Source organism: Stegodyphus dumicola, chromosome 12, assembly GCF_044657685.1.
Source record: "Stegodyphus dumicola isolate Sdum_Otavi_A_Nest chromosome 12, ASM4465768v1".
In the NCBI taxonomy this organism is placed as follows: domain Eukaryota; kingdom Metazoa; phylum Arthropoda; class Arachnida; order Araneae; family Eresidae; genus Stegodyphus; species Stegodyphus dumicola.
This window is the reverse complement of record NC_140779.1, coordinates 16,302,347-16,328,645: the sequence shown is the minus strand read 5'-3', so window position 1 is coordinate 16,328,645 and position 26,299 is coordinate 16,302,347. Positions and strand designations below refer to the sequence as shown.

The following is a 26,299-nucleotide window of genomic DNA, read 5'->3' as shown; positions in this document are numbered from 1 at the left end:
GTTGTCATGAATGATTGCTACATTTTTGCAATTCTTTGCGATGCTCAAGCTGTTCCTGAAGTTTCAATATTCCCCTAGAATTGAAAAATCCTTCAAACATTCTTTCATTTTTTTTTTTATTTTTTATTCCAAACCACAGAAAAGTAAATCTATCCTTGGTTGAAAAAAAAAAAAAAGCTAAAATCTCCTTATTACCGCTGCCATCATCTAAAAAATGTCAAAAAGCTGTCTATTTTGTTTCCTCTGACATTTGAGAAAATCATTCAGTGACGGATAAATTTGCGTTTCCCAAGAGTTTAAAATCTCGCGCAGAATTTCTCTAAAGTTTGATAAAATAATTAGAAGCGCTGACACCTTAACAGGTATCAAATTTACGATTCTATTCTACAATAATTTATTAACTGCTTTAAATCTGTTGAGGCTTTCATTACAAAACAAAATGTCAGTTCATTTTTACTTTGTGTTTTAAACTAAATCCTAATTCTTAGGAGAAATATCTATAGCAGGTATAATAAAAAAAAAAAGTCTTTCACAGAACAATTTTTGCTTTCATTTATTTTCTGCGCGATTTCACAAACAAGCAGTTCTAGAACTGTTGCCATTTGGTGAGGCATAAACTTTAAAATTTATTTTTCAGATTTAAGCAGTCTGTAACTATTTAACAATTTGAAAGCTTTAAAATCAATAAATGCTCTTTTTGATAATTTACTGCTACTTTATCACACAAATGATAGTCAAAGCATAAATTGCCGTCAAAAGCTTTGACAGTCATTGACGTCTTTTGGTTTAATTTTATTTAAATAATGTATCTTAATTCGCTCCATCTCCCGTGCTGGGACTTGTGAACCCATAGGTTTTTAGTGAAAAACGTTCCTGATAGTCACCTTAAGATTAATTTAAATTTAATAATATTGACTGTTTTAATATCAAGATATTTTTTATAATATACTACTCGAAAAACCAGCCACACGGTGTCCGCCGATAACATCGCGGCAAAAACATCGCGGACGAAAACGTTGCGGAGAAAACAACGCAAGGCAAAAACATCGTGCTACAAAACATCGCAAAGAGAAAACATCTCAGTTCTAAAACATCGTGGTACAAAACATCGTCGTCAAAAATAAAGCGGTTCAAAAACTTCGCAGTTTAAAAACATCGTCGCAAGATGTGAAGAAGGATAATTTTTACTTTCACATTTTTTTATTAATTAATAAATTTTTGCTTAAAAAAGTAAGAAGGAAACTTAAGCATAGAAAATTAAATGCAACTTATAGATTATACTTTTCATGAAAAATTACCAGTAAAAACTTTATAAAAATGATTTATTAAGGAGTCTCACGACTTTTAAATCTTCAAAAATATCGATTTTTTGAAAAACATATATGTTTTAGTTTGAACATTTCTGCGCACTTTAAAAAAAACCGTGTTAAAATATTCCGCGTAATTTAGGAGATATCATTAAAAACGTAAAGGTCACTGACACGAGAATCCTTCATCACGTATGTAAATAAACATTTAAAGGGACACGTCATTTGCTCACAGCTGTTCTAGCCGTTATATAACTGAGTGTTGCTACATTCTAGCCTACAAGTCTTATTTTTATTTCGTCAGCAACCAGTAGCAATGTTTCTCCTCAACTTAATACTTATTCTGAATGTTTACATCGTGTTTCCGTAAGCTATTACTACGTTGTTTGATTCTGCAAAGTTCTATTGACGTTTGCAGCATTTATTTGATGTATATTGAATTTTTGATTTTGCGTTAGTCTTTTTGCTGCAATAATAAGTATATTTATATATTATATTTGTGATGGCAAATAATAAAAGAGCTTCTGGGAAGCGAGCTAAAAAACGTCGCTTCCACGGCAACCGTTACACGAATATCAGATCTGAACTTTCTGATAAAAGCTTGGTTTCATCAGGTGATGACCATAATACTCAAATTGAACATGTAGAAAGTGCATCCGAGAAGAAGCTTAACAATGCATTGTTTAATGAAAGTGATACTGACATTATGAACCGTTTTCATGGCTATATAATTATGGATAAAGACATATTGTTTACATTTTTGAAAGAGAATGTAATGTGCAAATTGTGCTGTAGTTCTGTCAATATTTCTGAGAGAAAACACTTTGAATTATTTTCAACAATTTCTGTGAAATGTGAAAAATGTAGTTTTAAAACAGAATTCAATAATTCAAAGTTGATTGGTGAGCACAAAAATGTTCCTGAATTAAACAGACGAATTGTTTATGCTATGCGATGCATTATTGGTCAAGGCCTGGAACCTCTGGAAACATTTTGTGGTGTAATGGATCTAGGTAAACCTGTGACACAGAATGCTTATGACAAAATCTGCAAACACATAAATGCAGCTTCAAAAACTGTCGCCATTCAAAGTATGAAAATTGCTGCAGAAGAAGAGGCATGCAAAACTGCATCAAATTCTGTCACCGTAAGTGGGGATGGAACGTGGAAAACGAGAGGACATACTTCACATATAGGAGTATGTTCTGTAATAGGTGCTGAAACAGGGAAGGTTTTAGATGTTGAAGTTCTCTCGTCCACTTGTAAAGGATGTGATATATGAAAAGCAAAAAAATCTGGGAAAGCTTTCGAAGAGTGGCAAATGAAACATTTGCCAAATTGTCAGAAAAATCATATCGGTTCTTCAGGATAAATGGAAGTCGATGGTATGATAAAAATTTTTCACAGATCAGAAGCTGAAAGAGGTCTCAAATATATCAATTATATTGGTGACGGTGATTCTAGAACATTCGCTGCTATACGTGACAGCAAACCATATGATGATGAAACTGTTTCAAAACTTGAATGTGTTGGTCACGTACAAAAAAGAATGGGACCTCGACTGAGAAAGCTAAAACAAGACTATAGATGTAAAAAGCTGGAGGACGGTAAACCTTTATCAGGCAAAGGACGACTGACAGACACCCTGATAAATAGGCTGACTCAGTATTATGGAAATGCAATTCGCTCAAATGCTTTCTCAGTTGATGAAATGCGTAAGGGTATTTGGGCAGTTTATTTTCATACGAGATCAACTGATGCTGAACCGTTACATACATTTTGTCCTGCTGGTGCAGACTCATGGTGTAAATATCAACAAGCAGTTTCAAATGGCTCAGTGGGTAAATTTCATCATAAAGTGACTTTGCCATCTTCTGTCATGGATGTTATAAAACCTGTTTTTAAAGCTTTATCAAGTCCAGATCTTTTGAAACGATGCCTTGGTAGCTTCACTCAGAATCCAAATGAATCTTTTAATTCCCTCATATGGCAGATGTGTCCGAAAACTTCTGGATCTGGGAAACGAATTGCAGAAATTGCTGTATATGAAGCAGCAATTTTATTTAACATGGGCAAAAAGGGTAGGCTATCTGTCATGAGGCAAATGGGTATCCATCCAGGTATAAATGCAATAAAATCTCAACTTCGCAGTGATATGAAACGTGTAAATACTGGTAATAAGAGAGCAATGCAAAACACTATAGAAGCACGAAAAGCAAGGAAAAGATCCAAAACAAGTTTAGAACATCAGCAAATTGATCAAGAAGGAACAATGTATGAACCTGGAGGTTTTTAATTTGTGTATATAAATATTATGAATAGTAACAGTATGTGGCGTTCCGACAGATACTTCAACTTCTATTCATGAGATGGCGCCACGTGTAAAACCCAGTTCTTAATCGGAGCAGCAAAGCGACGTCATTACTTACTCAGACTTCTCGTCAGACAACTGTACGCGACGGTAGCATGAACTGTGTTCCGAGCTCTGCGTTGATCTCTGCAATGTAATTTAAATTGTAATTTAGTACTTAATATATTCTTTTGTTATAGGAGATTGTCTACTCTTATTTTCTTTAATTATATCATGCATTAAGCACACGACTACCAAAAGTATTTTGTGATAAGTTATGTGTGTCGACAAAAGTTTAAACGTCTTGTTCAAGAAACTGATTATTAATATATTTGTATTCTCAGAAATATTTATAGGTTTATAACACAGTTTGCACATTGCATTCTCTTTCATGTATATGAAAAATATATCTTTATCTACAATAATGTATCCTTGATAACGGTTGACTGTGTCATCATTTTCATTAAACAATGCATTGTTAATTGTTTCTCAGATGCAGTTTTCTTATTATAAATATATATTCTGTCATTGACTTTATTCAAAACACAAACAAAAAGCACAAAATACAAATTAGGTACCAAATAGTATGAGTTAAGACTCATTAAGTCACAATGTTACTCATTTTTATAGCGATGCAAACTTTACAGGTCTTTATCTCCAAAGGTGTTTTTTTAATGCGTCGCGCATGATATTTCATAAACTTTTTAATGTATCTTTATGAAATTTGTACCATAGTATTATCATGTTACACTAAATTAATTAAACTAAAATTTTGGTATTTTAATGAAATGTTTCGATTTTATAAGGTATGTAAATATCAAAATATAGCAAAAAAATTATATTTAATATATATATCATAAAAAAATTTAAAATGCATGAATTGTGTAATATTTTTAGTTCAGTTATATTCTCAAACATTCTTCTACATAAAAAAAGAAAAATTAAACATTTTGGTACAAAACATTTCTTGTATATGTACGCGCAGTGTGCGTACAGATTAATTAGATGTGAAAAATGTCTTATAATTTAACATTTGTTTTTACAATTTTTATTATAATTTTTAAATTTCAAGTACATTTAATTAAAGAATAGGTATTAAATTAATAAAGAACAAAATATTGAGCATTTTTGATAAGAATTAAAAAAGTTGCACAAGATTGAAAAAGGTAAAAAAATTCATCTTTCGACTCATTCAAGGGTCGTGTGACCCCTTAATGTCCATTTTCTAGTTAACTATGTCGCTTTAAAATTCTATTAAGTGCTTATAAGTAGCATTAATTTTCTATGCTTAAGTTTTATTTTCTCAGCAAAAATTTATTAGTTTATAAAAAAATGTAAAATTGAAAATTATCCTTCTTCACATTATGCGCTCACAAATTATTATGGGAATATCCATTTACAATTATTAAAACCTGAAAAAAGCATGTCTGCGATGATTTGTAGACACTTTATTTTTTACCACGATATTTTCGACGACGATGTTTTTAAACTGCGAAGTTTTTGAACTGCTTTATTTTCGACGACGATGTTTTAGAACTGCGATGTTTTCTCTTTCTCTCACAATGTTTTGTAGCACGACGTTTTTGCCTTGCGTTGTTTTCTCCGCGACGTTTTTGCCGCGATGTTTTCGGCTGTAACTTGTTAAAACATATTGTGAATATGTCAGCTGTTGTTTTGAGACCACATGCTAAAACTAATTAGCTCTTGATCATTTAAATGAAAAAAAGACAAATCAGCCATTCTTTGTTCACTGATACTCATATTCAAGATTTATTAAGAATATCACAATCGGCATACATATTTCGTTGTGATCGAAGACTCAAATTTCTGATCAATAATTTTGTAATTATTAATTACACTTTTATAATATTCTAAGGTCTAATGTATGATTTTTTTAACATTCATGCACTGTATTTTCATTAAAGGTCTAAAAGACTGCAGCAGCCGTAGGGAGCTTTGATTTATAAATTTAAAAGACATAAAATTTTCTTTGACAATGTTTATAAAAACTTTTATTCCATCTTTGATATTTATTGCGTAAAAAAGCATAATCATAATATTTTTATTATCACGATTTACTGCTACTGTTTTTTATAGTGCATCTCTGAGTTCACTTCTTATCGATTTGATTATATTTTTTGCTCAAAAATTTATCCGCACAAGGAACAAGTTGCCTCTCTGTCGCAGGATATGTTGCTTTATTTTTATAGCATCGTTTGCCAGTTTCAAGACTCAGTTTGGTATCTTCATATCCGAAATTTAAAGCACTAATCTCACAGTCACCGAGTCTGACTTAAGTCACCTAGAAATAATTGACAGCTCTTCTGTAACTTTGCGTTAATAAAACTGTTGTAAATAAATTTCCAAAGATATGTCGTTGATGAACAAAATGCGTACATATTTTTTATAAATTAAAAATACATTGCTACATATCCTGAGTTTATGGCCTGTATTCCTATAAAATGATGGCTACGTTTTCAGCACAAATACTATATTCTCAGTATATTCGGTCTGTTCTGTAGACTTAATTAAGTTTTCAATAATGTTCGACATGTTTGCTGCATTCCTGTTGTTACACGATTTCGTATAAATTTTGATGCCTATGCAATGGATTTTTATAAAAGACACGGACATTTCAGCAAAGTGTTCAGCATAATGCCTATGAGTATGTAGACTGAGTAGATTATTTTGAAGAAGAACGTGAAAAATGAGCATTGCCCTCTCCGGGACTCGAACCTAGATCTATCGAATACGCACCGAGTGTGCTACTGTTACACCACGGAGGCATGCAGAAAGGATGGAGAAAATACCTTATATACTCCCCCTTTTAAAAGGAGACTGGGTATTACGGAACACAAACGTCAAATCCTGGTGGTAAAGAATCATTATCCACCACCTTTTAGTTTGGGCACCACTGTAGAGCCATTAGGTTATTTTGATTCTGGAGACTTGAAAAATGAACAATACCCTGGCCAGGACTCGAACCTGGACCTCTCGAATACACTCCGAGTGTGCTACCGTTACACCACGAAGGCAAGCAGAAAGGAGGGAGAAAATACAGAAGAGAAGTATGGAATAAATTGCAAAAACCTTCTCTTTACTTTCGTTGACGAAGTAAAACGTATGTTTAAATATTGGGAAATAAAACTGAGTGTGAAAATAAATTTTAATTTATTTTCTCTCATGTATTAAGTTGATCAATAAGCAACTTCAAGCGTTTAATCTATAAAGAAAGAATGTGTTCGAAAGCCGTTTCCTTAAATTTACTGTATATTATACTCAAATTAAATTTTTAATGATTTATTTCCTATTCATTCTCTCATTATTAAGCAACGTAAAATTTTTCGACAAGTATATATATATTTGTAATAATAAAATTCCATAGTCAAGAATACAATTAAAATTCTAACTGTATGTTCTTTTCATTTTTAATGGCGACGTTCTCTTATTTGAAAGTACGTGGAATGAAATCCACAGCCCCGTAGTCAAGTTGTTTTTCCCGCCTTTTCTACACGTACAGTTATAGAATGTTCTGGAAATATTTAAAGCGAACTGGATTGGCTGACGAGGCTGACGTCATTTCTTGGAAGCTCCGCCTTTCCAGAGGCTATAAAAGGACTCGCAGAAGAATATCGGGGCTTTTTCTTTAATGCAACGATGCAGTAAACTTCATACAAAAAGTTATTAGTTATTCTTTTTATTTACTCCGGATATCTGATTTCGTAACTGCAATTTCTCCTTAATAATAATAAATGGATCCTGTTTTTTAAATTTATCGTCTGATAATTTAAGCTACGACTACATCTATATTTCTTCAACGATCTATTTATTCTGGACAAAAGCTGATACATCACATATATATATATATTTAAACAAATTTAAATTCTTAACAAATACGTATAAAAGTAAAAAAGCAAATTTAAATTCTAAAAAAAGGAAAAAAGCCAAAATAATTTTTGACTTAACCCTTGCCTGCATGAATGACGAAACACGAATTGAATGATTGGAGAATTAGGTTTGGAGGCAACTTCTTCCCCTTGATAAGTCTGTCTCCTGCCACTCTACGATCATTCACTTATGCATTTTTTAAAAAAAAAATTGTTTAATTTAATTTTAATTTATTAAATTAATATATTTATTTTCATGGATAGATTTTGCACTTGATTTGCTTATGCTTCTGAATTTAAATGATATTGTAGATTGGTTCGAGAATTAAATCTTTTACATGTTTGCATATTTTTAAATTATTTTAAATTATTTTGGCTTTTTTCCTTTTTTTAGAATTTAAATTTGCTTTTTTACTTTTTTACTTTTATACGTATTTGTTAAGAATTTAAATTTGTTTAAATTTAAATTTCATTCCTTGCAGCAACGGCGCAAAGAATATTTAATTAAATATGTATTTAAATTTAATGTTTTAATTAAACTCAATTTATTCTTATGAAACGTATATATATATATGCTTACAAATTCCACTAAAGTTCATGGGATAAGTAGAATGAAAATAAGATTGAAAGGAAAAGCCAAAGCCGACACTGGAAGTCGAAAAGCCAGTAGAGGACAGACAATAATATCATGCCTATACTTTAAGAATTTAAAAGTAGCCAACTGCCTGTGAAAAACCCTGGGTAAAAGATGTGTACACAAATAACACTTTGCTCGCGGAATGGTAAACAACTTAATGTATGTTCAATTGCCGCAAAGACGATATAGTGGATATATTTTTTCTTTTTTATGATAACTGTTCTAGGTGCTTCGCTGGGCAAGCGTTTTGTTTATAAAATTACAAGGTACAGTCAAATCCTCCTCCCCCCCACACGAAATTTCTACGATTTAATCTTGACTTAACATAGCTGAAGGCCCATTTTCAAATATATACCCGCTTCCAAAAAAAAATAAAAAGAAGCCATTCTGTATCGAGGCACCATCATGTTTCTCCTGATAAAGGGGGACCTTACGTCTGTTCATACTCTCAACATCAACAAAAATTTTCTAAATTTAGCCAAACTAAGCTTGCTTATCTTCTACGCAAAGGGCCCGGGTTAGGCCCGGATTAGGGGAACCACAGCAAAGGGCCCGGGTTCGAATCTCGGTTAGCATATTTCACAAGTGCACATCTGTGTAGCCATCGAGGGAGTGGCTTCTAGGATGGACCAATGGGCATCCAGTAATATTTCTGTCATATCACATGACCTTTCACATGTCTTTAAGATTTAAGCAAGATGGTTAAATCTTAAAGCACTCGAAAGGTCATGAAGACGGTTGAAAGTATTTTTCCACGCAATTTTCTGTACAAAATAATTAAAGCATCACCGATTTCTTCAAGAAAATTTAGATCAAATATAAGCAATTGTGAGGATTTCACTACTTGGTTGAAAGAATTTGAAAAAAATAAAAACACATGCTGGATACTCCGCAAAAATATCCATGTGAAATATTACTTAATAAGTGGTAAATAAGATTAAGAAAGAAATATGTAATAAACACCTGAGTCCAAATGCTATCTTTGCATAAAATTATGCATATCAGAAAAATATTTACCTCAATTATATATATAAATAGAAGTCAGCACTTTTTATTGCAATCTATATGAAAAAGATGTTCTATAATAATAGCCAATGCAGAATTGTATTCAAAATGAACTTTAATAATTTGCATTGGTATACATTTAGTGTGTTAAATTTTACATTTAATAACTGCCCACTCTTAAACGTACTGTCTACAAAAGAAATACTCATCAAACAGAATGAATTTATCCTATTCACAACGAATATATACAGTTTATTTACATTTAACTCTTAGTGTTAACAATGGATATAATCAGATTGATCTGATCTTACACTTTAAAAGTCAAAAGAATACCATCACTGAAATAAGAAAACACTAGATTCATCGTAACACTTCCAATCCTTCTCAGCTCAAGTAAAAAATGTATATACTTGAATTCTCTTAATCCACAGGTGTTAGCAAATGGATAATACTCGAGGCTAACTGTAGCTTGAGTCCTTTTCTCGTTGTAAAGAGCGATAATATGCCGTGGACATCAATCCAGATATTAATGCGTGATAAAAATCGCGAAAGTGAAATGTCAGCGTTTAATTAAACTCAGAAAAGGAAAGCACGAAAGCAGATTTTCTACTATTACGTCATGTATTTATAACTGCAAAACAAATGCAATTAAAAATGTAAACAACATATGCTCACATGCACGAAAATTTAGCTTCAGAAGAGCACAAGGTCATTGGTCCATTTTTTTTTTCGAGGTCATTGGTCCCTCAGTGGCTACGCTGATGTGCACTTGTGAAATATGCTCGATAAAGGCATGGATGTAAAACTGTCTGTCTGTTCCTTTATAGGAAGTAGCGGTGGCCGCACAATTAAATGCCTCCACAATTAAATGGCCGCTACTTCTGGCTTTAGTAGGGAGCAATGCCGTTATAGGCGAGTGCCCGTCATTGGAAATCAAAATGTTCAATTTGAGAATTCCTTGAATATTAGTCAGAAGAATGAATTTAAATGCCAGGAGTTATAAACCGCATTGTAAGTATCCATAATTGATTTTATCTTATGAGTTATTGGCTCATAGTTGTCATAAATGTTCTAAACAAGACAGGCAAACTTGTTACTGTATATGCTTCGTTTAATTTCAAAGGGAAAGTAAAATAAGAGTTTTAAAAATATTTATAAATACGTTTTCTGCTCTTTAAAAAAATTCTATTCATTTTCCCCCTTGCTGTTGCATTTATTGTAATGACACATCTATTTTTGTATCTACCTCATAAAAATTCGCCGTCTATCCATTGAGACAACTTCACATTTCTTTCTCGAATCTTCTTCTGGAAGAGGAACATTTTGAAATGCATAAAAAGAAAAAGCACTTTTGAATCCAGCAAGAGTGCAATTTTTGACAGGTTTCGATAGATTTTTGCCATCTCTTGCTTTAAATTCTATGCTGTTCCTATGAAGTGAATTGAAAGCGAGAAATGTATGAAAGAACAGTGCTCACGAATATTTCTGTCGAAAATCATCTTGAAATTGTGCATAGAAAGAGACTGTATGCCACTAATGCTATTCTTCACGAATATTATAATGACTTTCGTTAGTATCGAACTCATTGAATCAAACACGGAAAAGATCCATATATTTCGTAAACATTTGACAATGGATTGTTGATGTCGTAGCACATTTTCAGCATTTCAGTATTTCAGTATTATTTTCGCTGATGTTTTAATCCAGCTATACCAGAGTTCGGCAACCATTTCTTAGTATTACGACATATCTAAAATATCCGATGTAGACACTAGATGACTTCCTTGCATGGCCTATTAAATTATACTCATTTTTTTTTTTTTTTTTTTTTTTTTTTTTTTTTTTAATTTCCTTTAAACTTCCTTCCTCGAATTTCATCATAGATATATTTCTCATCCATTCTCATTTGCGGCTCAAAAGATCTTCATTAAAAATTGTAAAACACAGAAAAACATAAAACACCAAATACAGTTAAAAGAGTTAATTTTTTTTTTTTTACAATTAAAATTAGAGTGTCCACGCCAAAAAATGAGCAATTCGACCAGCGAGCAAAAAGGCAGATTGTTCGGTGCACGAAACCGAAAGCTGCCTTTTGCTCCCACTCGGCAAAAATACATTGAAGGTGCAGAAACTGACTTAATGCATTATTCTTTTAAGTTTCAAATGTAAACAAATGGCGGTTCGATAGGCTTAACTTTTAAATTAACTTCTAACTTTAGTTATTAAACTTTTAATTGTTGATAATTTACAGCTATTGCATGCACATTAACTAAGGGAATAAAACCCTTAATCAGAACATATAAACAACATAATTCAACCATAAAGCAAATAATGCACACTTTAACAACATATAAGAATAAAGAACAAAGCTCACCGAGACAGGTAACGAGGTGGGAGTGTATATGTTTATATGTGATTGATGCAGCCGATTGCAATGAAAAAGAGAGGTGCGAGAGGTGCACAACTACATGTTATAGCAATCCCATACACATTTTACAAGTTTCGACGTTCTACGGCTACTCGTTTTTGAGTTATGCGAGATACATACATATGTTACGGTGAAACACCGAAATCTGGAGAATGTCGACTTTCACCGGTGAATGTCAACATTCACATAGTCGCTTGGTGTATGTCCGAAATATTTTCCAAATACTCTTATTCTGACTTACACCGGTAAATGTCGACATTCACCATGTACTAATGGTGAATGTTGAACATATAAGAATATTATATTTTCCTTTCTGTAATTCAGTCGCGAAAAAACGCACTTGAGACTTATATAATCTTAAGAACATAAGAACATAAAACACATAGTACATCCAAAATGAGAAAAGAAAATAACAGAAGTTAAAAATTTACTAAATTATGTAATTCAAATCTTATTTATTGCAACAACTTAAACTATGATGGCCTCTCTTTTCGACATACACCAGAGCATATCTGTGATTGTCGACATACACCGGTAGGGTCCGAATGTACAAGAATGTAATGCAATATTCGATCTCTCTCCGACGTATTTGGTGAATGCTGACATTTTCCGGTGAAAGTCGACATTCTCTAATGTCTATCTTTCACAGTAACACATACATACTACGCACGTTCAAACGTCACGAAAAAATCTCTTCTGAATCCATTTTAAATCCTTTTTGTAATCCTTTTTGGGAGAAAGCGTCCTTTATTCTGTCCTTTTGAAAACGTTTTAGAATCTTTGCTCTAAAATATCGATAATAGTATGTTTACTTGAGTACGGGTTCATAATGAATTGAATGCACTGCGAACCGACAATTGCTCGATGAAATTTACTTTTCCAAAAATATTTTACAGTTCTGAAACTTTTCGCAAATTTTTTAAAGTGAAAGCTTTTCACAAAACTGGCACAGTTCTTCTCAGTATGATAGAGCACAGTCAGTATCTTTTACTTCAAACTACTAAGAACGTTTAAGACAAGGCAATACTAAACGCTAACAAATGCGTAAACACGCTTGGTAATCTTTCAATAGTTTGAGCTAAGCTCTGAATTCAACTCTGAGCCACCCAAACTGAAAATTGATGCTCTCTCTGCTGTCATATAGCTTTTCCCCGTCCGCTGAGAAATTTCTAGGACATGCAATTTCACGAAATTGCTGGAAGGCATACATAGTCACAGTTACACAGGGATCAGACCACTTGCAGATCTGGGGACAGGGATAGACATGCGACATGCGACGGAGGACGTGGGCACCTCCCCTCTACCAATACGGTTAATCGGTATAGCGTCACGTCCACCTTTATCTAGATAACCATACGTGTTCATTGTGCTAATATACTAATATATAAACATGCATATAAATCTGGTACTTCGTACAGTGGCGTTAAAGCTAATTAATGTTAGACACTGGATAATACATTGCCATGTTACAACGTGTATGCAAAAGCATGGATACGGTAGCATATATACATAACGTGTGTACTCATATGTTGAGTACACTATGACCCTTTGAAGCATTATCATTAGATGACAGAAGACATGTACATACTGAAATATTAGGTGCGCAATGTTATGCTGGAATAAGTAATTAGTACAATGAATTAAAAGTTAGACCCTAGATTAGTACTGTGTAGTACAGTGTCTTTGGTGCAATTAATTTTAGAGTGGGGCTCTAGTTAGTTCTTTGCGATACGGTGCCGCGTTACAGGATAAAATGTGCAGATGCATAGTTACATTATCATATATACAGAACATAAATTCATATACATATATACAGACACATTAGGTACATGATTATTCAGTGCGTAATAGATGTATATTAACTATACAGTGCCAAGATATGTGATAACACTAGTAGATACATGGGTACAATTACATATAAACAAGGACATGCACAATTACATATAGACAAAAGCGTATATACGCTTATATTTTGGTACACAATAGTCATTGGTGACATAAACATTTCGTACTTACTTCATATACTGAAACTCTAGATCCATAAAATAATGTTATAACTAGTAAGGACAGGGATAGACACAGGTATCGAACCAAAATGTTGCCAAATCGTCACCAAATTTGGCGACAAACATTAGTACTCAAAACCATCACCATCCGAGATATAGCCATTATGGCCATCAATATTAAATGGACTTACCATTGTAACCTTACTTCTCCGGCGAAGCTTCGCAAACTGGGCCTTTCATGCTATATTATACAAGAGATGCTACGATTTACATGCAATTTCATTAAAATTATGCACATATATACAAAATTCGTAACACCATATTCATCTTTCTTTATAAACTTAACAACAATGTAAAAATGATATCTCTCAGAAAGAAGAAATTAAAAATTATAAAAATGAAATATTAATAATTATCATAATTACTATTAATTAATAATTAGCAACGTAAAATATAATTATTAAGCGTTGCATCTTTTCAATAGGCATCGAATTGCAGCAAATGGAACAATATATTGTTACGTTCTGCGGATTCGTGGATTTGGAGTAGTTGAAAAAACCACTTGATGAAGAATCAAAACGCAATTTATCCGTCAGTATTACACAGGAGAGTTCTAAATACGCGTTTACAGCCGTCGAAACACTACAATAAACACGCTGAAACAATCAGCAACACAGCCTTCAGGCTACAACGGTGAAGAAAGCTTCCCAGCAAAGTACTAAAGTACAGCTCCCGACTCGGTAGATCGCTCTCAAGCTAATCTCTGAACTCTACATACTACTACTGATCTCAACGTACTCTTCACGATAAACTCCTGATACACTGCGACCCTGCGTACAGGTAGGATAGTAATAGCTTTTGAACTGCTTTTGAGAACATTCTCGGGAAAACCGGTATGAAATCGTTCTCGAATGTTCCTACTCCATCTATGATATATCACTAATTTTGTAGCCAAATGGGCAATTTCGCGCAAAATTTGGCAACCCTGCCTTTCCTTGCCAAATCTGACAACGCTTTGCGGGGAAGCTATCTTACCGCAGCTGGGCTTTCGCAACACTATATAAAACCACCTTAATAAAATTGATTTGAAGGGGGAATATCTAAAAGCATCATAACTTCTCATTAAAAAAATTATTTTTACTTTTAATAAATTTGACTTCGTAAAATAATACATGTTCCAGAATCGTAGATAATAATGAAATAATATTTTACTTGAGTTTTCTCCTAAATATCGAACTGTAATGATTTTAATCCCTGCTATTCAGCGACGTGAAAATAAATCCATCCCTGAATAAAAGATTCATAAAACCGGAAAAATCAGAAGAACTGTGATATTATTCCATCATAATTAACGCCACGTGGATACTTTTTCACTTCTTTAATAAAAAGACATAATTGGTCTTAATTAGCTCTTCATTTTTTTTTCATCTAATCGCCCATAAACGAGGCCCGTAGCGCAGGCGAAGGATTAACAATTACTGCTTTGCTAGAACAATAAAATTTAATTTATGAAAACAATAACACGGTGTTTACTTTCTCCCCTTTCTGCGTCTATCAGTTTCTGGTAGCATAATCATGTCTGAGGAATTTTAGTATTTTGCCGTGATACGTGTTTTAATGGGAACAATGAAACCTTGTCCAGGTATAAAAATAAAGTATCGTTTGATTTCCGAGATTATGAAAAATTGTCCCATTATACACAATTCATACACAGTATTTTGTGTAAAAATTATTCAAAAACGGAACTTCTGAATATTTTTTGTAAGTTCGGAAATCGGAAAAGCTTTTAATGGCCAGAGAGAATCGTGCAACTTGAAACTGACATTTCATCAATATTTTGGTTATGGATTTGAATTATGCCTATTTTGAGAAGTACTCTCAGATATGTAATTTATTGATATGCCATTGGGAAAACAATTGGTATTCCTTGGAAAAAAAAGAAAAAATTATATGTGTACTATACAGATTTAGAAAGGAAGAATATAGATATAGATTATTATATATAGATAGATAGATATAGAATACAGATATAGATTTAGAAATAGAATATATATATAGATTTAGAAAAGAAGAATATAGATATAGATATTCCACTGATATACAGGGTGATCAAAAAGTCAGTATAAATTTGAAAATATAATAAATCACGGAATAATGTAGATAGAGAGGTAAAAATTGACACACATACTTGGAATGACATGGGGTTTTATTAGAAAAGCAATAATTAGAAAAGCAATAATCTGATCAGAAAAGCAATAATTAGCGTAACAAATTAAGATAAAGCAAAGATGATGTTCTTTACAGGAAATGCTCAATATGTTCACCATCATTCCTCAACAATAGCTGTAGTCGAGAAATAATGTTGTGAACAGCACTGTAAAGCATGTCCGGAGTTATGGTGAGGCGTTGGCGTTAGATGTTGTCTTTCAGCATCCCTAGAGATGTCGGTCGATCACGATACACTTGCGACTTCAGGTAACCCCAAAGCCAATAATCGCACGGACTGAGGTCTGGGGACCTGGGAGGCCAAGCATGACGAAAGTGGCTGCTGAGCACACTATCATCACCAAACGACGCTCGCAAGAGATCTTTCACGCGTCTAGCAATATGGGTGGAGCGCCATCCTACATAAAAGTCGTACGTTCCAGCAGGTATTTATCTGCCAGGCTGGGGACGATGCGATTCTGTAACATATCGGCGTACCTCTCATTCGTCACGGTAGCAGTTACAAAACCAGAATCAGGCATTTCCTCGAAGAAAAAAGGCCCGATAACGGTACATTTTTTTAACTTTTTTTTTTTTTTTTTTTTTTGGTTCTAATAAAACCCCATGTCATTCTAAGTATGTGTGCCAATTTTTACCTCTCTATCTACATTATTCCGTGATTTATTAAGTTTTCAAATTTATACTGACTTTTTGATCACCCGGTAGATCTGAATTAGGTTTTCACGGGGACATGGACGTTTTCTCATGTATTTGAATAGATTTCCCTTGCAGGAAAACAATCTTTGTCGGCTATGTAGAGTAAAAGGTGGTACTATTTACTCCGTTGAAACCTGTGGCCTGACTGCAAGTATTAGAGATAAAATGAAAATCGAATTTCCAAGAGATTTAAGGATTCTAGTAAAATGCTGCTTTATTCCAGGCAAATAGTGAATATCATCAACGCACAGAACTAGTTGGCTGGAGTGGATGTGTGAATGATGTGTATTTGTTTTCTTTTCTTTGTGTTGTCGTTTTATTACATGTTCAACTGTTAATACATTTTCTTCCAGTTCTTTTTTTGTTTTGTCTTGTCGGGCTGGCCTCTAAGCTTTATGGCTGAATCATCGGCCGGGGGAGGTGGGGACTTCGTCTTTGTAGTAACATAATAACTAAGGAAAATAGTGTCTGTAATCCATCAGTTCTTTGAAACTCCAGGCTAAATATTAACGCTTGAGTAGCAGGAATAAAATGCAAATATCAACTGCCAACAAGAATGCAATAATATCCTTTCTAAAATTAATTCATATATCATCATCGTTATTATTACCGATGACACTTATTTCTAGTGGCACCTCGAATTTCTAATGGTACGTTACATTGTCTTGTAAAGAACCATTACAAATTTTAAAAAATATATATATATACTATCGAAAATTCTTTCTAGCTATTTTTAATTGTTTTCAGTGTCATTTCTTCGATGAAATTATTGACACTGCTATTCTTAAAAGGATTCTAAAGGGGGAAAAAACTGAAAAACATCCTGTTAACTCTTTTATTATTTATAAAGGAAATCGCGAAGAGGTATACCATTTTTGATAATTGCTGTAAAGTTTTGAGTTATCATGATCATTTGACTAACTATCGCTGCTATCAGTATTATGGTCATTTGACTAACCGTACCCTGCTATCAGTCACATGGTCATTTTATAAGGTATTTCTTCCGCCTTCTTGGCATGCCTTTGTAGTGTAGTGGTCTGCATGATGGGCGCGTTTTCCAGAGGTCCGTGGTTCCATTCCCGGGGAAGGTGGTTGCTCACTCTTCATCTTGCCTGCCTCCAAAAAATACCTGTTGTCTCTACAGTGGCTCCCGAACTAAAAGATTGTTGGATGAGGATTTTTCTCACCCAGGATTTGGCGGCTGGGTCCCTAAAACCCCAGTCGCCCTTTAAAAAGGGGAGTATATAAGGTATTTCCCCCACCTTCTTGGCATGCCTTCGTGGTGTGGTGGTCTGCACACTGGGCGCGTATTCCAGAGGTCCGTGGTTCGATTTCCGGCGAAGGCGTTGCATATTTTTCACCATCCCTGCTTCCAAAAAATACCTAAAGTCTCTATCATTATTTATTTCGTCATTTGACTAACTATCATTATTTATTTCGAAGCGTTTACCTTTGCATAGTTTTCCTTCCTTCTACGAAGTAAAGGAAGTATTGTGAACACGAAATATTCCGAGTATCATATTTCAACGAAAATATCCATTTTGATCGCTATTAAATGAAATTTAAAGATGCTTTTACGGGACATCTCTACATAGGGACAGAATAAAGAACTCTTTTTTCCGAAACGGGTTTCAAAAAAGATTTAAAATGGATTCGGAAAAAATATTTTCGTGACGTCTGTACGTACGTATGTGTGTATGTACCTCGTATAACTCAAAAACGAGTAGTCTCAGAACGTTGAAATTTTGCATAAAGGACTGACATAACATGTAGTTGTGTTCCCCTCTTTTTGGTTCCAATTGGCCGCACTAAAAGCATATGTATAATACGAGTATATATTGCTCTGTTGCTCGGCTCGGTGAGCTTAGTTCTTTTATTCTTATATATTGGTAAATTGCGCATTTTTTGCTTTAAAACTTCATTGAATTATGTTGTTCTTATCTTTCCGTTAAGGTTTTTATGCTAGTTAATCTGTATGCAATAGTTGTAGAATTATCAACAATTTCAAAGTTGTTTAAATGCGGCTAAGCCTATTTTTTCTTACCATAGTAGCCATATTTCTTTAGTCAGTTTCTGAACGTTCAGTAACTTTTTTCGAGTGGGTCTAAAAGTAAACTTTCATTTCTGTGCACCGAAATATCTGCCTTCTTGAGAGGTGGCCGAATTGCTTGTTTTTGCGTAAAAACTCTAATTTGAATTGTAAAAATTGTTTTAACTCTATTTTTTTTTTTTTTTTTTTTTTTCTATATTTTTCAAACTTTAATGAGCATATTTTGAGGTTTTACGTATATTTGCCTTGCGGAGAAATGAGAATTGAATTAATTGAATGAGAAATCTATCTCTAATGAAATTGGAGGAAACAAGTTTAAAGGAAATGCAGGAAAAAATGCGTATAATTTAATATTCCTTACAAGGAAGTCATGTGGTGTCCACATCAGATTTTTAAGATATATTCTTCCCGCCATTATTTCAGTATACTGATCTTGTAGTTAATTTCAACTTGTAGTTAATTTCATTATTTTTTGTTTTAGACAGATAAAGGGTTTTAGTTAAATGTCTTTAGCTGAAGAAAGAGGTCCACTCTGACAAAACAGTATAAGTATATTTTACCCAAGCTTGCCATTCAATTCGTAATTAAATATGCTTTTTCTTTTATAGAATATCTGTTTGTACATTTGTTGTTTGTACATTACAAAATGTTTCTAGATTTAAAGTTTTCGTTACACACACAGCACAGCATTTTCTCTAGCAATCATCTCAGTAAAACTCTGTTCAATTATACTCTGAGACATACTTAACAAAGATAAAATTTGGGCCAAACCTAAATCTTTTACATTAAGGCAGAGACAGACCTTAATAACTTAGTTTTGTTTGAAGAAGGATCTTCATCTTTTTTTAGTGCCCTAAACCAACTATTAGTTTTTAATTCGCCCGAAGTCACAGTATTGCTACCAGAATCAATTTCTTTCATCTTATTGGTTTGACCGTTTTCTTTTAATGTTATTGCAGCGTTGAAACCAACTTCAACCAGAGGAATTGCTTGATTTCTTTTTAAAATTTGATGCATCTCCATTCCCAAATCTGCCTAAGGGAATCCGCCAATTCCTTTTCGACTTTCAACTTACCTTGAGGCTACTTTTTCCGTACTTGGCTCCAGATAAAGTTTGTTCCTTTGTAATACTTTTCTTCCAACTATCTTCTTTTTTGCCTAATTGTAATATTCAATATTTATAGCTTGAACGAAATTATTCATTTTTAACAATTGTCTGGATAGTTAAAATTTCAATAATAACCTTGTATTTAGCGTACATAAAAGACTCAATCGATTTCGAGAGCAGCTAAAGGTCACTCCTCATCGGGAGAACGAAATTACTAGAAAGAGGGAAAAAGAAGAAAAATAAAGCATTGGCAAAGGGGTCTCAGAAACACGTGGTCGTTATCAGCACACACGTGGTCGTAACCGGATTTTGAATCAGATTTATCAGATTATATATTGGCGCGTTTTAAAATTTGGCAGCATATTTGTATAAAGCGATAATAACATCTAATGTGGTTTACGCACTTTACTAAAATTTATTTGAAAGTAGGAAAGATGTGACTTTTTTTCCCGCTCATGCAGAAAGTAAAATGGGAAAGGAAAATAGGTTGCTATAAATTAAGAAGTTCGCCAAGTGAATTTTTCGTAGCGCAAACTGAAAAAAATACGCCAAGATAAATGTATGCATTTCTCCGTAAATTTTGCACCAAATTTTACAAAATTTAATATTTAGGCATAATTTGATTTATAGAATCGAAATATGGAAAAAAATCATATCATTTCAGAAAAAGTTATATTTTGTGTCAAAATACGTATATTAGAACAGAGCTATGCATAAATCTAATACGTATCCTAAGTCGCGCTTTGGAGACACGAAAACCGCAATTTGAATTTCGCCAGTTGGCTCAGTAGAACGGGAGATACAGAACTGCCCTCCACCTTTTTTTTTTTTTTTTTTTTTTTTTTTTTTCGCAGTGTACATAGATGTATGCTGAAAGCTACTTTTACGTCATATATGTATTTAAAGTCACTTTTATGCTAGAATGTGCTTTACTCTACCCCAATATTGAGTAGTACTAAACGGAAATGACAAAAATAGGCCTAAAGTTCATGTTCAGCTTTCAAAAGATGAAGAACTGTTTTCAATGGATGCACGCCATAGGGAACAAGTTACACATTATTGAAAAGTTAAGAATGATTCAGTAGATCTAATAATTCACTGAGAAAGACAAAATTCCAAACCTTCCACAAACAGTGATTTTTTGTTCGAATGACTGCACATGTAATTTACTTTAAACTAATTACTCTTAGGTTTCCCAACTTGTTATAGTAAATGTTAAATGGTTTCAGACGCTTCTATGTTTAAGGAACTCATTTATGTGAACTAACTTTTCTGGCTGTTTGGAGCTTGCGTTTATTAAAAACTCTATTTGAATTAATGGCCTCCTGTCAGTATTCACGACTTGTTTATTTATTAATAAGCCTTTGTTAAGAACTAGAAGGTAAATGTATTTTAGAAGTTATAATAGCATAATTTATTTATGCTGCTGTTCTACATTTTTAATATCTAATTTAAATATAGAGAAGCATCTACTGACGGAACCTGTTGTTTATTTTTAAACTCCCATAAGAAAAATCGTTAAATACCATAAACAATGTTTAGAAAAGAAAAAAAAAAGCTTAACTCTTGTATAATGTATTGTTACTAATTTTGTACTTAGATAAGCAATTTTAGTAGAATTTTAAGTAAAACTGTTGTATTTTTCTGTGTAATGTAAGCGCGAGACAAATTTTTAAGAGAAAGATATGCAGGAAAATTAGGAGCAAGTGCATTTAACATTGAGTAAATGGGTATCTCGGTAATTTGGCGAGAACTAGCCAAAGGTCGCCAAATTTGGCTAGCATTTGGCGACATTTGGGTCCGGTCCCTGTATCACTGTAATAAGTATTACTGAATGCATGTAATTGACCACTGTATTAGCTGTAACCTTAATTCCACCCTTGTATTACTTTCCAGTAACTTCCAGAAGAGGAAAATACGAGAAATATCTTGCGGCAGGTTGAAAACTATTTAAGGCCGAAGAGAAAGCATCTGCTCGCAGTTGCTTATTTATTGTTATTTGTGAGTTGTTTAGTTCCGCGTGAACTGAGGTATCCAAGTTAGCTTCTTCTTTAGATGCGCTTTGCATTCTATTGTGTGTAGCATTCTTAGTAGTTTGAAGTGTAACTACTGATCATACTGTGCGTACGAATATTTCTGTGGAAAATTTCAGAGTTTTGAAATACTTCTTTTGATAAAAATAAATTTTATTGTCCAATTATCGGACTTCTGCATGCAATCTACTACGAACCCGTACGCACGCAATAGTATATATACTACCGTAATTTATGTACGCTCGTTCTGAAGTATGCTGTGATTTAGCTCTGAATAGTAGCTTTATATGCCTGTTACTTTATGTAATGCATCCGTAACATGAAGCCGAAATTTTCAATTTCGAAATTTATGTTTCATAGTTTGTAAAGCGTTAATGAATTTTTTATTAACAAAATCAACGACTTGAAAGACAGCAGTGGCAATTCTGAGCGCAATAAGCCGTTTTTATCTTCAGCGCGTTAGATTGTCTAGCGAAAACTCTAAAGATATACTGTTTTTAAATATTTTGTTATTTTGCTGTAGGATTCAACATCCTACAGCAAAATGTAATTCTGGAATTCTGTTCGAAATGTAATTCTGGAAGTCCGAAGAACAATGATATTTAATAAATCAAATTCACACAGAAAACGTTAATAATGAAAAGACAAAAAAATAGTTTCGCAAGACGAAAACGGATGTTACGGATACTAACAAAATTGAACATTGATATGATGAAAGAAAAACACTTTAAAAAAAGTATGCCAATACTGCATCGGGAATTCTAAACCTATGCTGCTACGCTTTTTTTATTATTATTTTACTTTTTAATTTTCTTTCTTTTCTTTTCATATATTTTAATTCTTTTTTTTTTTTTTTTTTTTTTGTGTGTGTGTGTGTGTGTGTGTGTGTGTGTGTGTGAAATCATTTAACACATACTTTTTGTGTTCATTACATTTCATTTTATAAACTGCTGTTATTCCCAAAATAACTTATGGAACCAAAAAGAAATAATCTGATATGAATACCACATGACTTTCTTATATGGCTTATTAAATTATACACATTTTTCCTGCATTTAATTTAAACTTATTTTTTCGAATTTCATTAGATATATTTCTCATTTAATAAATTCATTTCTCACAACGTGGAAGGCAAAATTGCATAAAATTCCAAATATCCTCATTAAAATTTGAAAAATATAGGAAAACATAAAATAGCAAATATAGTTAAAATACATAAAAGAGCAATTTTTGCAATTAAAATTAGTGTTTCAAAACAGGTGATTCTGCCAGCGGATTAGAAGGCAGATTTTACACGCAAAGAACTTTACTTTTGGTCCCACTAGGCGAAAAGACATTGAAACTGCAGAAACCTACTTAATTTCACTATTCTGCTAAGTTCGAAATGTAAAAAATGGCTGCTCCGTTAAGATTAGCCGCTCTTAAACAACTTTTAAATTGTTGCCAATTTTACAGCTATTGCATGCAGATTAACTATAGGCATAGAAACCTTAACCGGAACATAAGAATAACATAATTCAATCTCTTTTAGAGGAAAAAATGCACAATTCAGTAACATATTAGAATAACGAAAATAATCTTTACTTCATACAAGGAAGCAAAAATACAAAACGATCATGTTCATATACCAAAGTTCTGGAAAAACGTTATGAATGGTTAACGGCAATTATTAATCCAGAACAAACAAAGTGTGCTATCTGTCGGGGTGTTTTTAATTGAACATATTAAGTATCGGTTTTTTCGAGGTTTGGGGAACGTTCACAAAACTTTATTTTTTCATGTTATAAAGTTTTCTAACTTTTAAGAAAACATATTAGTCTTAACAATTCTTCTAAGCAATAGTTATTATTAATAAGTTTTTGTTTTCAATTAAATTTTTCATACAATGCTTAACGTGAGGAATGTATACTGAATAATATATATATATATACTGAATATATACTGAATAAAAAAGCCGATGTGACTTCCTTGTACATGTTCCTTGTACCATGTGACTTCCTTGTACGGAATATTAATTTGTACGCATTTTTCCTGCATTTCATTTAAACTTATTTCCTCGAATTTCATTAGAGATACATTTCTCATTTAATTAATTCAGTTCTCATTTTGCAACAAGGCAAAAATACATAAAACCTCAAAATATAGTTACGAAAAATTGAAAAAATACAAAAGTATAAAGCATCAAGTACAATTAACAATTTAAAAAATAATTATACAACTAAAATTAGAGTTTCTACGCAAAAGCAAGAAATTTGGCCAGCGGGCAACAAAGCAGATTTTTCGGTGTGCAAAACTAAACGTTTACTTTTGGTCTCACTCGGCAAAAAGACATTCAAGGTGCAGAATCTGACTTAATTCACTATTCAGCTAAGTTTCAAATGCAAATAAGTATGGATGCATGGTAAAAAAAAAAAAAATCTATATTAAATTTGAAAGATATAGAAAAACATAAAACATCAAGTACAGTTAAAATTATTTAAAAAAATTTTGCAATTAAAATTACAGTTTCTACGCAAAAACATGCAATTCGGCCAGCGATTAAGAAGGCAAATTTTTCGGTGCCCAAAACTGAAAGTTTACTTTTGGTGTTACTTGGCAAAAAAACACTGAAGGCGTAGAAACTGGTTTAATTTATTGTGCACGCTATACTGAGTCAATATATGGGATAATTTAATAAATGATAAAATCCAGAATGGATTAAGCATGATTTAATGCGCAATAGTAAAAGAAGATGTTAATATTTTTCTGCAAAGCTTAGTTTCTCTTAGATTGGCAACACATCCACCATTCTGCTAAGTTTCAAATGTAAACATATATGGCTGCTATGGTAAAAATGTTAGGCTTAGCCGAACTTAAATAACTTTAAAATTGTTGATAATTCTACAACTGTTGCATTCAGATTAACTAAAAGCATAAAAACCTTAACGGAAAGATAAGAACAACATAAAATCAAGCATTTTTAAAGCAAAAAATGCTTAATTTACCAACATATATGAATTAAAAAACTGAGCTCACTGAGCTGAGTAACAGAGTGGGTATATATATATATATACTTTTGGGTGGCCGAATACAACCAAAAAAGGAGGTGCACAACTAAATGCTATAGCAGCTCTATATACAAAATTTTAACGTTCTAAGGCTTCTCGTTCTTGAGTTATGCAAGACATACATACGCTAGGACGCTACGAAAAAATCTCTTCTGAATCCATATTAAATTAGTTTTTGAAATTCGTTTGGGGGGAAAAACCCTTCATTCTGCCGTCCGTACAGATGTCATGCAAAAACGTCATTTAATTGCATTCGAAAGCGGTCGAAATGGGTATTTTCGTTGAAATATGGTAACAGAATTTTCAATGATTACAATACTTCCTTTATTTCGTGTACAAGGAAGTAAAAATGAAGAATCAAAACGCATATCTATCAAAGCTGAAAAAAGGGCTCACATACTTAATTCAGTATGAGTCCAAAAAGTATTTTATAAATACACTGAAACTGAACAAAGTAACTAAAATCAGCCTGCTGTACAATATCAACTAATATATAGAAATGAAACAACGAAAACTGTCATTAAAAATTAACTTGGGCATAAACGATTTCGCCAAAACGTTTCTGAAAATAACAAAGGCCTGTTTTTTCTGTTTGTTTTGCTTTGTTTTATTCTTTAAATTCTGCAGAACAATAAAATCGTCCAAAGTTATATTTTAAATTGAAAAAATTCTTAATTTTCTCTTTAAAGTATTTTTTTCTATACCTCACATAGGTGAAAAGTGTTATTCAATACTTTGCAATAACCACGCAGTGTTTATTTCTACTTTTATCCAATTTAGATTTGAGTTCTTCTGAAGTATTCTGTTGGCTGAAGAAAAGGGGAATTCTATTGTTCCTAGGAGTACAGCTGAATTTTAAATTAGAATAGGAACTTTAAAATCCTTCGCTTGTAAGTATATTATTTGTTCTTCAAGCCCAACTGGCTTATTTAAAGAATTAAGCATAACAATCAATATTTGAATATTTCTCTGCAGAAGTTTAAATTTCTTCGTGGCAGTAAATGAATATTTTATGGAAGTGACAAGTTTTCGAGTTCCATCACTTCTCAGATGTTACCAAGATTCAGCAGTCGTAAAACGTATTTGAACTGAGGTACTTTAAAAGCCTTCTTCTCATTCTCTACTGCATCTTCTAGTGCGCTTTATAGTTCGAAGTGACTTCTTAACATCTCCTTTCACTCGTCCCTATTTCTCTCTACAAAAGGAAATTCTTAATTCGAGATTATTTAACCAGTTTTACAATTCTGCAGTTGCCTTTAATGTATCCATTAAGTTAAATCCATTATAGTTAGATCTTCTTGCAGATTGTATTGATATACTTGGAATAAATTCATCAGACTCAAACGCGTAGTTATCATTTCTCATTCAGAATCGATCTTGAATTAATTATCGCTGCTATGGTTCCTCTTGATTCACATTTCAAGCATCCTAATATTGTCATAATTAAACGTAATATTCCGAATTATTTCAGAACAACTACACTTTTAAGAGTAGCTTTAATTACGCCAATTTCAAATTT

At 32.7% G+C, this 26,299-nt stretch overlaps 2 protein-coding genes across 2 annotated transcripts in view; both read left to right on the top strand.

Moving 5' to 3' along the window:
* LOC118190533 (QRFP-like peptide receptor) overlaps positions 1-26,299 on the top strand; it is a 390,283-nt gene that overhangs the window by 20,836 nt on the left and 343,148 nt on the right. The gene's annotated exons all lie outside the window — the stretch shown is intronic.
* Positions 2,455-3,714, top strand: LOC118200978 (uncharacterized). Its single transcript, XM_035372977.2, has one exon. It carries the CDS (start codon positions 2,680-2,682, stop codon positions 3,601-3,603), a length of 924 nt encoding a protein of 307 aa, XP_035228868.2. The 5' UTR covers positions 2,455-2,679; the 3' UTR covers positions 3,604-3,714.